Source organism: Mobula hypostoma, chromosome 1 (genome assembly GCF_963921235.1).
Source record: "Mobula hypostoma chromosome 1, sMobHyp1.1, whole genome shotgun sequence".
Classification (NCBI taxonomy): domain Eukaryota; kingdom Metazoa; phylum Chordata; class Chondrichthyes; order Myliobatiformes; family Myliobatidae; genus Mobula; species Mobula hypostoma.
The window spans coordinates 247,864,822-247,881,599 of NC_086097.1; the positions used below are offsets into that span (position 1 = coordinate 247,864,822).

At 39.6% G+C, this 16,778-nt stretch overlaps 1 protein-coding gene across 2 annotated transcripts in view; it reads right to left on the bottom strand.

Moving 5' to 3' along the window:
* The window catches only part of pou6f2 (POU class 6 homeobox 2), a 711,266-nt gene that overhangs the window by 675,613 nt on the left and 18,875 nt on the right, over nucleotides 1-16,778 (bottom strand). The window contains exon 1 of one of the 2 annotated variants that reach the window (XM_063066786.1): nucleotides 9,932-10,036. The exons of the other annotated variant lie outside the window; for it this stretch is intronic. Coding sequence (XP_062922856.1) covers nucleotides 9,932-10,036 — 105 coding nt within the window. Of the gene's footprint in view, nucleotides 1-9,931; nucleotides 10,037-16,778 lie in introns of those variants that run through there. 2 annotated transcript variants of the gene reach the window in all.

A 16,778-nucleotide genomic window follows, 5' to 3' on the forward strand; every position in this document is an offset into this window, starting at 1 on the left:
CTGCCGCCACCCAGCACACATATACACCCTGCATGAATGGCCTGTCACCCCCAACCCCTCTCACAGATACACTCTCATCCTGCACTGGTGAATTTTCATCCTTTACTGCTGCTATTTCACATATTTATACGACTGCTTATTTTATTTTAATACTGACAGTGACATTATACTGCCTTACATGGACATGCACCTCACGTTTTACTTCAACCTGTAAATTTCGGGCTATGCTACTCAGATTCCTGCACTAGGGGCAGCTCTGTAACGTAGTGGTTAGCACATCGCTTTACAGTACTGGCAACTCAGGTTCAATTCCCACCTTTGCCTGTAAGGAGTTTGTATGTTCTCCCAGTGACCATGTGGGTTTCCTCTGGGTGATCTGGTTTCCTACCACAGTCCACAGACGTACCGGTTGGTAGGTTAATTGGTCATAATAAATTGTCCCATGATTAGGTTAGGGTTAAATCGGGGGATTACTGTGTGGCACGATTCGAAGAGCCTATTCCATGCTGTATCTCTTTCTTTCTTTTTAAATCTTTTTATTGAATAAGTATACAAAAAGGTAAGCCATAAAGGCACTAATACACTGTTAGAATATAATAAAATTACAGGAGATATTAATACAAAAAAAAGAAACAAACAATGTAATTTAAACATAACATACTAAGGTAACATAATAGTATACTAATTTATATATATATATATATATCTATCTCAATAGAGAAAAAGAAAAAAAAAACCCAAAAAAACCCACCGTGCAACTAACTAAAAGCAAAGCAAAGCAATGGGCTAACTTGGAACCAAGCAGAGTTAAAAAAACTTAAAATCACGTCCTCAATCCCGACCTCCATTAAAAACAGTAAAAAAAACAAGAAGGGTATATAAATATGGAGCAAAAAAAAAGGAGAAAAAAAAATTACATTAAATGAAAACATTGAATAAAAGATCTCCAGGTCTGTTCAAATTTAAGTGAGGAATCATAAAGATTGCTTCTAATTTTCTCCAAATTCAAGCATAATATCGTCTGAGAAAACCAAAAAAAGGTAGTTGGAGCATTAAGCTCTTTCCAATGTTGTAAGAGCTGTATCTCAATAAATAAACATTTTGTAAGTGTATGTGCTGGATCGCAACTATACGTGCTGTGTATGATTGTATGTACCGTGTTTTGCACCTTGGCCCCAGAGGGACAATGTTTTGTTTAGCTGTATACACGAGTATGATGATAATTGATTACTCCTCTCTATGCCTTGTGGTAAATTGGGAACTGTACTTCCCTCAATCGCAGGACTCTGCAGAGAGTGGTGCGGACAGCCCAGCGCATCTGTAGATGTGAACTTTCCACTATTCAGGACATTTACAAAGACAGGTGTGTAAAAAGGGCCCGAAGGATCATTAGAGACCTGAGTCACCCTAATCTCAAACTGTTCCAGCTGCTACCATCTGGGAAACAGTACTGCAGCATAAAAGCCAGGACCAACAGGCTCCGGGACAGCTTCTTCTGCCAGGCCATCAGACTGATTAATTCACATTGATACAATTGTATTTCTATGCTATACTGACTGTCTTGTTGCACATACTATATATTATAAATTACTATAAATCGCACATTTGACACTTGAATGGAGACGTAACGTAAAGACTTTTACTCATTATGTATATGAAGGATGTAAGTAATGAAGTCAATTCAATTCAAACGTAAAATGCTGTGATCTCAACACTGACCCATGCGGAACACCACTTGTCACCGGCATCCAATCCAAAAAGGTTCCCTTTATTCCCACTCTTTGGGAATCCCACTGATTGGCACCTGCCAATCAGCCAATGCTCTATACATGCTTGTATCCTTCATGTAATACCATGGGCTCTTATCTTGCTAAGCAGCCTCATGTGTGCCTCATGACGGCCTTCTGAAAATCCAAGTGCACAAAATTCACTGCATCTCCTTTGTCTGTCCTGCTTGTCATTTCCTCAAAGAATTCCAACAGATTTGTCAGGTGAGATTTTCCCTTAAGGAAACCAAGCTGACTTTGACCAATTTTAGCAAATGCCTTCAAGTATCCAGAAACCTCATCCTTAGAAACTGACTCCAATATCTTCTCAGCTACTGTGGTCAGGCTAGCTGGCTTATAATTTCCTCTCTTCTGCCTGCCTCCCTCCCTTCTTGAAGAGTGAAGTGATATTTGCAATGTTCCAATCCTCCGGAACCATGCCAGAATCTAGTGATACTTGGAAGATAATTTCTTTAGCTACTTCTTTCAGAGCCCTGGGTGTAGTCCATCTGGTCCAGGTTATTCATCCACTTTCAGGCATTTCAGATGATTTTTTGAAAGCTTCCTAACCCTCCATTTTCCCACTAATTTCTACTCTGTTATATGCCCTCACTTTTGCTTTTATGTTGGTTTTGACTTCCCTTGTAGGCTACAGTTACATCTTTCCTGTAGAATACTTCCTCTTCTTTGGGATATATCTGTCCCACACCTTCTGTATTGCTCCCAAAAACTCCATCCATTGCTGCGTGTCCCCTTCCAAACAAGTTTGACCAGCTCCTCTCACATGCCCCTGTAATTCCCTTGACTCCAATGTGATACTGATACATCTGACTTTAGCTTCTCCCTCTCAAATTGCTGGATGAATTCTATCATATTATGATCAGAGCCTCTTAAGGGTTCTTTTACCTTAAGCTCCCTTGTCAAATCTAGTTCATTACACAATACACGATCCAGAACAGCTGATCCCCTAGCAGGCTCAATCCAAAGCTGCTCTAAAAAGCCATCTCACGGGCATTTTACAAATTCTCTCTCTTGGGATTCAGCACCAACCTGATTTTCCCAATCTACCCGCATATTGAAATCCGTTGTAACTATTGTAACATTGCCCCCTTGACATGCATTTTCTATCTCCTAATGTAATTTGTACCCATATCTTGACTAATGTTCGGAGTCCTGTATATAACTTCCATCAGTGTCCTTTTACCATTGTAGTTCCTTAATTCTACCCATAACGATTCTGTAACTTCTGATCCATGTCACCTCTTTTTAAGGAGTTGATTTAATTTTTTTTTACCAACAAAGGCCTACCTGCCTGTCCTTTCAATACAATGCGTATCCTTGGATGTTAAGCTCCTAACTATAATCTTCTTTCAGCCACAACTCATTGATATCCACATCATCTACCTTATTCCATATACTGCGTGCATTCAAATATAATACCTTCAAGTTCCGTATTTGTCATCTTTTATGATTTTGACCCCTTGTTACATTGCAGCTCATCCTGACTGCAATTCTGCCCTATCATCTGCCTGTCCTTCCTCACAGTCTCACTATACGCTGCCAAGTACCTGATCACTCAATTTCCCATCCTCCTGTCGAGTATCGAACAACAGAGATAGACAGGACGTAGCGAGGATGTTTCCTACAGTGGGTAGTTTCTTGAATTGCAAAATGCGTATGATACTTTTACTAAACTAAACCCCATACCATACACCCTTATCCAGCATTCAGCTTAAGGTCTTCCACACATAAAAGAATCAGATCTAATCTTTCCATTACTAAAGACAAAATTCCACTTTGACTTCATATTTTCAGTAAAAGCAAACATTAGCACAATGGAAAAAGGAACAGTTCCCAGACCTACACAGAGGACTTGAGGGACTGAGAAGGTCGGGCAGCATCTATGGAGGGGAATAAATAGTTGATGTTTCAGGCCGAAACCCCTCATCAGAAGAGGAAAAGAAGGGAGAGCGACTCAGAGCTGTCAGTAATCCCTGGCTGGACTTGAGGAAAGTGGTCAGAATCAGGAATCACAATCTATGCCCTCAGATTTGAATGCCCACAGATCTCCTGGCCATCCACAAACACTAATGGTTGCTATGGTGCAACATTTAACAGCCACCAGGAACTAATCCAGGCACAGAATGCTGATGTCTATCAACCAATCAACATTGCCAACTTCAATCCTTTCCATTCTAACAATTCTGCCTAAAAGCATAGATATTTCAGTAGTTCACAAATGTTTTTGTTGATCTGCAGTGATTTCATTATTTGGATATTTAATGAGGTGTTTTAAGTTCATATAATTTTATAACCTTCTTAAAATACTTAAAATATCCAAAGTTTTATTTTTCAACCATTTGCCAATGACGTGCAACACTTCGGAGAACTTAGTATCACAGCAACTGAAATTATTTACGTGCATTGATGTATTTTTCCACTAATGTACATTAGTAAACAAAAATGCAATCTCATTTTGTCATCTGGCTTCACAGTATTTAAACCTAGCAGAATTGTTGCAGATTGTTTGCTAATTTATGCCCAGAACTGTCCTGTAAGTACCCCTGTTCAACAAACATACTAGACATACATCTTAAAACATCCATAGTTTTGACAGCAGACAGTTCTTCTACCTATGTCTACAGCTTACATGATGGAAGGTCTGCAGACATGAACTTAAATGCTCTCTGGATTCTACAAGACTGCTTTTATTACAGAGTGACTTTTTCCCCAATAATAATGTTTTCTTTTTGAGGAAACGTTCCTAATCCTTCTACAACATCTTTGTACACCACAGCAGCATGGCTATTACAGCTGGTAGCATTCCAGAATCCAGAGTTCAATTCCGATGCTGCCTGTAAGGAGTTTGTTGTATATCCTCCCTGTGAATGCCTGGACTTCCTCCAGTTGCTCCCATTTCCTCCCACATTCTAAAGAGGCACTGGTTAGTAGGTTAATTGGCCAGTGTATATTGTCCTTTGATGAGGCTGGTATTAAATAGGTGGGTTGCTGCAGTGTTGCTCGTAAGGGCTGTTTCATATTATATGGCTTTTTAAATAAAGCAAATAAAGAAAGCGTCAGAGAGCCCTTCTGTGTGTCTTTCACATTTCGTAACATCGGCTTTTGCCACTCAGGGATAGCAGCAGACACTTCAGTTTTACACTTATTTACAGTGAAGATTTTATGCTCCTCAGTGTGTAAAGGGATCCATGATGGCAAAAAGATAGGCACTCCTCTTTCAGATTCACAACAATTTCATTCGAAGGTACACGCGCAAGACCACTTTCTTTATAAAGAATTTTCTAATGCTGGGGCTTCTGACTAATCCTGCCTTACCAAACTCAGCTCACTAGGCACCCAGTCAAATCCACTTCATGGGTGAAAGGAACTGGGCTTCCAAACAAACAATGAAATACACTCACAGCTTTCTCAGAGTAGACCAAAATGAAGAACAATCTCAACTGAATAATGTGATAATGTCAGATCTTACAGATAAAAAACATCTTTAAAATCAGAAAAATTTGTGTGTAAAGGAAAAGATTAAGAACTTGGATTTGAAAGATAGTGAGATGATCTGATAAGTCAACAATAACTCACCAATAGGAGTAAAATGGACCAAAATACTCCAGACAGTGGGATTATTTACTGCCCATTCTACAGATACATACGATTTTTAGCACGTGGTGAAAACATGCAACGCTTTTGCCTTAAGTTTAACAAATGAAACCAACCAATAAATTACCGCCTTTTAAAATACATTCCAATAACTTTCTTTGAGTTCTTTCATTTCTTTCTTTGTTTGATTTCTTGAAGAAACCATATAGAATATTTTCCTCCTAAACATTTAAATAAATTCTACCACAGGTTCTCATTATTGTTTTAAATACTGACTAAAGAAACTAAACGACCATTAAAACTTTCAGTGACAGTGTCAGAAGAATTACAAGATCGTTGTAAAATAAAACTAAAAACTTAAAACATATTTTATTTAACGATACGGCAATGATTATGGTCTTATTAATGGGAAATATCAGTTCATATATTTTTACCTGTAGTATTAAGCAAAATACATTTCTATTTCCCCACATTGTTTAATTGTACTAAGTGAATATTAGGATTATTATTGCTTTCCAATTTTAGGATTGGTCAATTCACAATTGGTCAATTTTAGACCTCAGCAAATTAGGAAACAAAAATATACGCAACAAGAAAGGTAGAGGAAATCTCATCACTGAATTAAAAGTAAAACCCCCCCCAAACAATTTAGTAAACCAGTCAAATGAAGCACTGCCATGTGATATATATGAAAACGTATATATTGTGCAAAATTGTAATACTATATGCTTCAAATATGGTTAATAAATATCTCAAAACGAAATAATTTCCATGTTCCTGAAACCCAGGTGAGTTATTTTTAATAGCTTGTTACTTGTGTGTATAAATGCTTTAAAGCTTTTTGATCTTTGGGGTTAATATTACAAATATGGCCATTCTGCAGACTAATACAGGAATTGTCCTGCAGTTCCTCCCCTCGGCAACCCCCACAACTCAAACTTGCATCCTTGTCATGGGTGTTTCTCATACGCTCAGAGTGTCTCAGCTTCAAGTCACCACACTTTTGTTCTTCCTGCTCTTCATTTAACAAGTGGAGCAGTATTTTGCTTTTTCCTAGGCAGGAAACATACAAATGCGCAGCTAGTCCGAGCCCTCAGGCCTCGGGATCATGACAGCATGGCTGGAGTGTGCCCAGGGGAGAGCAGTGTGAGAAGGGTGACTGGACGCTGTAACCTGCCTGCCTCAGCTGAGACAGAAGCAGGAGGACAGTAACACTGCTGAACGTACCTGTCATTCAGAGGATCTGGCTTCACTCATATTGTGAAAAAAGCAAACCCAGAACACCAAATTTATAATGCATATCAGCACATTACGATATAGATCAAATATTAAATATTGATCTGTAAATATTTGAACATTACACAATGATTGGCAACCATGTATTTTTGGAACTCTAACTGTGATTGAACTTACAACCTAAACCTATTTTAATAAGGATTATTTCAGTCTAAAACTAAGTGAGCAATTTAAAAAGCTGTTAGCAATAAAACGGTCATCAGATTTTAGTAAGATTACTTCAACAGTGGAAAAGTAAAGATTGCTTCTTACAAATTAAGAGAGCTCTGGAAAGAATAGAATCTTTTTTCACAGAGTCTGTTTCTACATAGCGACAGATTAAAACACACTAATCCTCTGGTGACTGTAAACATTTTTCTTTAGGAAGCCCTGAAGTATATCAGTGGGAAAAATTTATCTGTGGAATTGAACTAAATTTTTTAGTATTTCCCCACCTCATATCATCCACTAATGCAACTGATTTTGTTTAAATCTTTCAATTATCATGTATTGCACTATACTGCTGCCACAAAACAACAAATTTCATGATATGTGATGGTGATATTAAACCTGATAATTAATAACAATGATGAATAACAATTTGTCATAACAATGCAATGATAAATATCTAACAGTGCAAACAAGATGCAAAATGCTCTTATTCTTAACGAAGCAACTTTTTCACCTACAGTACTCTCTAATTATGATGCAGGTATTCTAAAGTCTTGCGTCAAATAAGCCGTTTGAAACAGATTAAACCTTTTAAAAGAAAAATTATATCAAAACAAGGTGTTCATGGATGTTTTGATAAAATAACCAACTTTTTAATTTAGCTGCAGGGTTTATCATAATGACATAAACCACTAAAATATCTTAAAATTATGCAATATTATATTTTTTCAACCTTCAGTGAACATCTATTTTATAAATTAAAATTAGAACCTTATTGCCAAAAGATGTTAGGGACAATGAATAATGATAGATCCACACTTTCTGAATAAATCAAATTGGATTCCACATTTCTAAACAATAATATTAAATAACGAACCATTTGTACTTGTAGAATTTTCCAAAATAAAAATTGTGTTGAACACCCAATGACTAGAGGACTTTTCATATAGTGTAGAACATTGCTTTTTTAAAATAATTTGACTATTTTTTGTAATGGACAGTGAACATGGGAAATATATACAGGGGAAGAGAAAAGAATTAACAAGACAGAATCAACACAGATATATGTGCAGACATACAAAGCACAAATACACACTCACACACACACACACACACACACACACGTGCTACAATTCATTTAATAACAATATGGCTTTATATCTACATAAAAGCTCGTGGTATCTCCTTCAACAAATATGACCATTGCAGAGATATATATTCTGAGATTAGATGATCTAGCATTCACCTCCTTTGGCTAAAGATTGCTGAGTACTATCATAAATACTAAATTTTCAATTTTAATAAATGGATGTACACTTTGAATGTTATGATGTGATTTTGACAACTTACGAAATAAAGCCAGCTGAGTCGAGCAACTGCAATGAAGTCAGGTACAAATTTTCAAGTCAGCTCTGATCCATTACAAGACTGACAATTTGGCTGCACAATGTTCAAATTAATAGATATTTTTCTGTTGCTTTTACCAATGGCCATTAACATTTATTTATGAAAGAATTTGAAGTAACTTTCTTATGCTCAGCATTTAGTGTTAGAAAACTCGAGTGAAAAACTGATTTTATTTATCTGCTAGATCAGTGAAATTTAAACCAATTAAATGATAAAGCTTTTTATAATCCACTTATTTATGAGAACAGAGAGTTACGACAATCAGACGAACTCTGTGGAAAATGGGCACATTGTACTTCTGTTATACCGCAAAGTTTTAAAATATGCTATTTTACAATTAACAAATATTCCCAGGTCTATTGTTGCAATGCATCAACAATTTAGCTCTACGTAATTCAAGTTAATAATAGAAAATATATCACATAAAATAAAAAAAAATTAAAAAGTATGTCTAACAAACGTGAATGCTTAGAACAAATCTATTACAGACAGTAAACATTTGAATTATTTTATGCACAGACCAGAACTAATCCTGTTCGAAGGCAAAGTACTCACTTTTGAGGACCAATATCGAAAAGAATCTTCAAAACAATTATATTTTCTGTGGACTGTATGTTTGCTCATTAAACCGACTAAGGCTATTCTAGTGGTCAAGCATGCATTTCAATCACAACTAAAGCTCTACTGTATCAATTTTCTAACAGACTGAGATGCTTTCAAGTAACATCCTTCACAGAAATTTTATACATCTACACGGCTGCTCTTTGTACCACTGGTGGATAAAATTAAATAGTGACATATTTGTCTTGAATCAAATGTATTTTGCAAATTTTTTTTTTACAATTTCACCAGAATATTCTTAGAAAATGCTTACTTTACACAGGCTGTTCTTAACCAACGTTCCTTACCCAGAAGAGCATAATTCCACCAGATCCTGTGATTCTATGCAGATAAACAAGAAGATTACAAGCCTGGGATTGCTTTCTGGATGATTGTGCTTAAAAGCAAAAGACACGAATTGTAGAACTACTCAGAATACAAACAACACAAAAAGCACTAGTGACCCATCTGGTATCCAGCAGACAAAGACGAAATGCCTCTAAAGCCCAGCATGTGAGGCCTTTGAGAAATATTCTTCTGGCATTTCATCACAGCAGCCTTAGACCAGTTTATCTTGGTGGCTTGAGGGAGTAAATAGAGCTGTTTATTAAAGCTACTCTGCTGTATTACATTAGACGCACCAGACCACCTGGACCTTTTGGACTGTAGTAGTTTTTTTTTAATTTGCACACTGGCTTCTGTACAAACAAAAATTATTGCATTTACTGAGGTCACACCTCATTTAGATTAGAGGTAAAATACGGAAGGCAGGGTAAAATAGCAAAACGTTAGCGTAAAACTATAAATCACCCACCAATGTATCCAAATCCGAGACTCCACACCACCTCAGATGGTATACCATTTATAAATAACAGGAGAACTGGAAGATGATGAATTCATATTAACCAGTAAACAGAGACTAAAGAAAAAAAAATAGTTCCAAACATTAATTCTCAGATTATAATGTTGGATTTCTCAGTTAAATTGCTACGGGCCAGACTGTAGAAGAAAGATATTGTAAATATGAATTATATGAATCAAACAGCTATACCCCATGGAAAAATAAGAGAGGAGTTGAGAAATGACTGACTCCATACCTGACCAATTACAGCATGCATGGTCCCTGTATCCTGCTGGGCCAAGAGATTGCTATCCATTACACATATCTTGTGAGGAGCAGAATGGGGGTTTCTGCCATGCATCTGTCAATCAACGCTTGCAGTCAAAATCATCACCAAACAGAAAGCAAAAGCAAAAATAAGTCAAGCTGCTTCACCAAATAGGATTGAAAAAAAGTCACATGACAGCAGTTCACCCACACACACATACACACAAACACACTGCATGCATTTCCTGCACATAAGTGACCTTGCTTGCTTCAGAACAGCAAGATGCAGAAATCTGAAATCTGCTAATAAGCCTTTGCTTCTAAACAAATAAAGGTGACTTGGAAATAATATGATATCCGTAATTTTGTAAAATACCACAGTTGGTTGAAGATAGTGTTTTATTGATATTCAGAGTTTTAAAACTGACATTCACCAATTGGTTTAAAGTGGCTTTTTCTCTCCCTGTAAATAAAAGTTTGTAAATTACATCACCAAATTTCACATTTAAATGACGTTATATTTTCAAAAACACTTTCTGAAGTAGACCAAGTAAAATGTTAGAATAGCGCCCAGTTTAAGCAAAGCACACACAAAAAAATGACCAATGGAAAACGCCTACCACCAAAAGAAATATTGCTGCTTGTCAGACAGTCGCTGTGAATGGACTTAATTGTTGGCTGGTCACCAATGGCATCCCATATACAGTATACAGACACTTCTCAGATGCCAGTTAACTACCTTTCCGTGTGTTTATTGTTTAATTGAAAGTTAGAGTCATGGCACACGACCACACAGAAACGGGCCAATCGGACCATCTAGTCCGTGCTGAATCTGCCTAGTCCCATCGACCTGAATCTGGACCGAGCCCTCCTCAACATCATCCTCTCATCATCATCCGTGTACCTGTCCAAATTGCTCAGGCGACGAAATCGAACCCGCAATTAAACTTATGCAATTGGAGCTTAGAAGTTGGTTCAATTTAAATGGGGAGTTTTCGAAACTTGGCTGAGGGGAGAGGAGGGGGTGTGTCTCAATTCGATAGCTGCATGAAAACATTACCCGCAAGACGAGAAAAAAAATTCATTTTCTTCAAAAACACCCCGTGCATTCATCTATTCCCCCCCCCCCCCAAGCAAACAAAATGAACGTTCGGACTGATCTTATTGCAAATCAAACGTGTCCTTGCTCGTTTTAATGTGCACCGTATTTCTCCCTTCTCTGGTGAGCGAGAATATGGACGGTTAAAAACTAGAGCCGATCGTGATCCAGCGGCCGGTTTGAAACTCCAACCCTTAGGGACGGGTTATAAAACATCGTCAAGGGAGCTGTTCACTGCCTCAGTCCTAAATATATCTATTTTTTTACCTCAGAGTTAATCCGAGCTGTAATCGGACAAGCCTGTAACCGCTGTCAAACTACCGCCATTCTGATGGGAGGAAAGTAAATTGTCAGTATTCAAAGTTTAATTACAAACGGAAATAAGGGCTTCCCTTCAAAAGGAAAAGCGGCAAGCGGTGAACGGTGACACTCACTGGAGCGGAGCATCCGCTGATCTACCGAGAGCCCAGGATTGACCTCCTCCTCCTCTACTCTCCGTGCGCGGTCCCGAGCCGAGACCCGTAACTGCGGGCGCACACCGGACACAGGCAAAGGTAATGGGGTGCACGCGCAGTCGTACACGCACCTCTTTCACCGGCTGGCAGCAGAGCACTGCGCCCTTACTCACACCTGTCCTATCCATCCACACCTGGGACTGAACATTCACTCACACCTGTCCTATCCATCCACACCTGGGACTGAACATTCACTCACACCTGTCCTATCCATCCACACCTGGGACTGAACATTCACTCACACCTGTCCTATCCATCCACACCTGGGACTGAACATTCACTCACACCTGTCCTATCCATCCACACCTGGGACTGAACATTCACTCACACCTGTCCTATCCATCCACACCTGGGACTGAACATTCACTCACACCTGTCCTATCCATCCACACCTGGGACTGAACATTCACTCACACCTGTCCTATCCATCCACACCTGGGACTGAACACTCACTCACACCTGTCCTATCCATCCACACCTGGGACTGAACACTCACTCACACCTGTCCTATCCATCCACACCTGGGACTGAACACTCACTCACACCTGTCCTATCCATCCACACCTGGGACTGAACACTCACTCACACCTGTCCTATCCATCCACACCTGGGACTGAACATTCACTCACACCTGTCCTATCCATCCACACCTGGGACTGAACACTCACTCACACCTGTCCTATCCATCCACACCTGGGACTGAACACTCACTCACACCTGTCCTATCCATCCACACCTGGGACTGAACATTCACTCACACCTGTCCTATCCATCCACACCTGGGACTGAACATTCACTCGCACCTGTCCTATCCATCCACACCTGGGACTGAACATTCACTCACACCTGTCCTATCCATCCACACCTGGGACTGAACATTCACTCGCACCTGTCCTATCCATCCACACCTGGGACTGAACATTCACTCACACCTGTCCTATCCATCCACACCTGGGACTGAACATTCACTCGCACCTGTCCTATCCATCCACACCTGGGACTGAACATTCACTCACACCTGTCCTACCCAACCACACCTGGGACTGAACATTCACTCGCACCTGTCCTATCCATCCACACCTGGGACTGAACATTCACTCACACCTGTCCTATCCATCCACACCTGGGACTGAACATTCACTCGCACCTGTCCTATCCATCCACACCTGGGACTGAACATTCACTCACACCTGTCCTATCCATCCACACCTGGGACTGAACATTCACTCGCACCTGTCCTATCCATCCACACCTGGGACTGAACATTCACTCACACCTGTTTCATCAATCCACACCTGGGACTGAACATTCACTCACACCTGTCCCACCTAACTACCCCTATCCAATCCTATGTATTGGAAAGGCATATGGATATAAGGAAGGTGGAAGGATATTGACATGGTTTAGGTAGGAGGGGTTAGTGTTTGGATGCTTTTGATTTGTTTTTTTAGCTTGTTCAGCACAATGTTGTGGGCCGAATGGCCTGTACCTACACTGTACTGCTCTATCCATGTAGTATTCAATTGCATTATTATTGATATTGCTCAATAATATCACAGAAGGGAGTTGGGTTTAAAAACAACTACTGTGTATATTAGTCATTAATGGCAATCCCAAGCAACATTGATTTCATAAGATAGACTCAGTTTTGTAAACTCATTTTCATTTTACCTTCAAATTTAAAAAGAAACAAATTTAACCTCATGAAAGGTTCACAAATCTAGTCATAGAGCACTACAGCACAGAAACAAGCCCTTTGGTCCATCTAGTCTGTGCTAAACTATTACTCTTCCTAGTCCAATCAATCTCCACCTGGCCCATAGCCCTCCATACCCTTCCCATCCATGTACCTGTGCAATGTTCTCTTAAATGTTGCAGTCAGACCTGTATCCAGCACTTCCACTGGCAGCTCGTTCCACACTCTCACCACCCTCTGAGTGAGGAAGAAAGTCCCACATCAGGTTCCCCTTTAACATTTCTCCTTTCACCTTTAACCCATGACCTCTAGTACTGGCCTCACCCAACCTCAGTGGAAAATCTCTGTTTACATTTACCCTATCTATACCTCACATAATTCTGTATACCTCTATCAAATCTCCCCCCATTCTCATATGCTGTATGGAATAAAGTCCTGTCCTTTTCAACCATTCCCGTTAATTTAGGCCCTCAATACCAAACAACATCCTGGTTAATTTTCACTGTACTGTTTCAAACTTATGAGTCTTGCACCAAGTGGCCACTTTAATAGGTACACATGTACACTTGCTCGCTAATGCAAATATCTAATCAATCAATCATATGGCAGCAATTTCAATCATAAAAGCATGCAGACATGGTCATGAGATTCAGTCCAAATTACTCAGTGTGACAGGCATTTATTTTTGAGAGAGCTCGTTGGATAGCAACCTCAATAGAGATGACAGAGTCTAATATAATGAAATGTGCTCATCCCTAATCATCAATGCTGTGCACACTTCCAGAGCCATTGTTATTTTTAAAACACTACAGCTCAATACAGGCCCTTCAGCCCACAATATTATGCCAACCTTTTAACAAACTCTGAGATCAATCTAACCCTTCTCTCCTGTTGTAACTGTGGAGCTAATGGATATAGAAGTTTATTCAGAACGAAGAGCGGCTATTCAAGACACTCTCAGAAGAAGAGGCCTGCTCAACCCAATATTACATGACAATTTTATAGTTACAGTATATATACAATGCTTCCTTTGAATTGCATATAATTTTCAAATATCTCCTTCCTTGCACCCACACTCCCGACACTCAAAATGAATGTTAATCTCCACTAACTTTTGTTTAAGATTCTGTGTGTTACTTTTTTTTTGCCATTTTCAAGAATTTTTCTTTCCTTCACATATTTGGTGTTTGATGTTTTTCTTTGAATGGATTCCACGGTGTTTCTTTGTTGTGTGGCTGTCTGCGGGAAGATGAATTTCAGGGTTGTATACCGCATACATACTTTGTAATAATAAATGTACTTTATATGTCACCATATGCCATATGGAATTGATAGCTTTGTGGCTAAGTTTGCAGATGACACGAAGATAGGTGTATTGGTAGGTAGTGCTGAGGAAGCAATGTGATTGCTGAAGGACTTAGACAGATTGGAAGAATGGACATAAAAGTGGCAGATGGAATACAGTGTTGGGAAATGTAAGATAATTCATTTTGGTAAAAGGAACTAAAGTGCAGATTATTATCTAAATGGGGAGAAAATTCAAACATCTTAGGTGCAAAGGGACTTGGGAGTCTTCATGCAAGACTCCCAGAAGGTTAATTTACAGGTTGAGTCTGTGGTAAAGAAGGGAAATGGAATATTGGCATTTATTTCAAGGGGAATAGAATATAAAAGCAGAGAGATAATGCTGAGGCTTCATAAGACACTAGTCACATCGCACTTGGAGCATCATCAACAGTTTTGGGCCCCATATCTCAGAAAGTTTAGAAACATAGAAAATAGGTGCAGGAGTAGGCCATTCAGCCCTTCGAGCCTGCACCGCCATTCAGTATGATCATGGCTGATCATCCAACTCAGAACCTTGTACCTGCCTTCCCTCCATACCCCCGATTCCTTTAGCCACAAAGGCCATATCTAACTCCCTCTTAAATATAGCCAATGAACTGGCCTCAACTGTTTCCTGTGGCAGAGTATTCCACAAATTCACCACTCTCTGTGTGAAGAAATCTTTCCTAATCTCGGTCCTAAAAGGCTTCCCCTTTATCCTCAAACTGTGACCCCTCATTCTGGACTTCCCCAACATCGGGAACAATCTTCCTGCATCTAGCCTGTCCAATCCCTTTAGTATTTTATATGTTTCAATAAGATCCCCCCTCAGTCTTCTAAATTCCAACGAATATAAGCCTAGTCGATCCAGTCTTTCATCATATGAAAGTCCTGCCATCCCAGGAATCAATCTGGTGAACCTTCTTTGTACTCCCTCCATGGCAAGGATGTCTTTCCTCAGATTAGGGGACCAAAACTGCACACAATACTCCAGGTGTGGTCTCACCAAGGCTTTGTACAACTGCAGTAGTACCTCCCTGCTCCTGTACTCGAATCCTCTTGCTGTGAATGCCAGCATACCATTCGCCTTTTTCACCGCCTGCTGTACCTGCATGCCCACTTTCAATGACTGGTGTATAATGACACCCAGGTCTCGTTGCACCTCCCCTTTTCCTAATTGGCCACCATTCAGATAATAATCTGTTTTCCTGTTTTTGCCACCAAAGTGGATAACCTCACATTTATCCACATTAAATTGCACCTGCCATGAACTTGCCCACTCACCTAACCTATCCAAGTCACCCTGCATCCTCTTAGCATCCTCCTCACAGCTAACACTGCCACCCAGCTTCGTGTCATCTGCAAACTTGGAGATGCTGCATTTAATTCCCTCACCTAAGTCATTAATATATATTGTAAACAACTTGGGTCCCAGCACTGAGCCTTGCGGTACCCCACTAGTCACTGCCTGCCATTCTGAAAAAGTCCCGTTTATTCCCACTCTTTGCTTCCTGTCTGCCAACCAATTCTCTATCCACATCAATACCTTACCCCCAATACCGTGTGCTTTAAGTTTGCACACTAATCTCCTGTGTGGGACTTTGTCAAAAGCCTTTTGAAAATCCAAATATACCACATCCACTGGTTCTCCCCTATCCACTCGACTAGTTACATCCTCAAAGAATTCTATGAGATTCGTCAGACATGATTTTCCTTTCACAAATCCATGCTGACTTTGTCCGATGATTTCACCGCTTTCCAAATGTGCTGTTATCACATCCTTGATAACTGACTCCAGCAGTTTCCCCACCACCGACATTAGGCTAACCGGTCTATAATTCCCCGGTTTCTCTCTCCCTCCTTTTTAAAAAAGTGGGGTTACATTAGCCACCCTCCAATCCTCAGGAACAAGTCCAGAATCTAAAGAGTTTTGAAAAATTATCACTAATGCATCCACTATTTCTTGGGCTACTTCCTTAAGCACTCTGGGATGTAGACTATCTGGCCCTGGGGATTTATCTGCCTTTAATCCCTTCAATTTACCAAACACCACTTCCCTTCTAACATGTATTTCCCTCACTTCCTCCATCTCACTGGACCCTCTGTCCCCTACTATTTCCAGAAGATTATTTATGTCCTCCTTAATGAAGACAGAACCAAAGTAGTTATTCAATTGGTCAGCCATGTCCTTGCTCCCCAT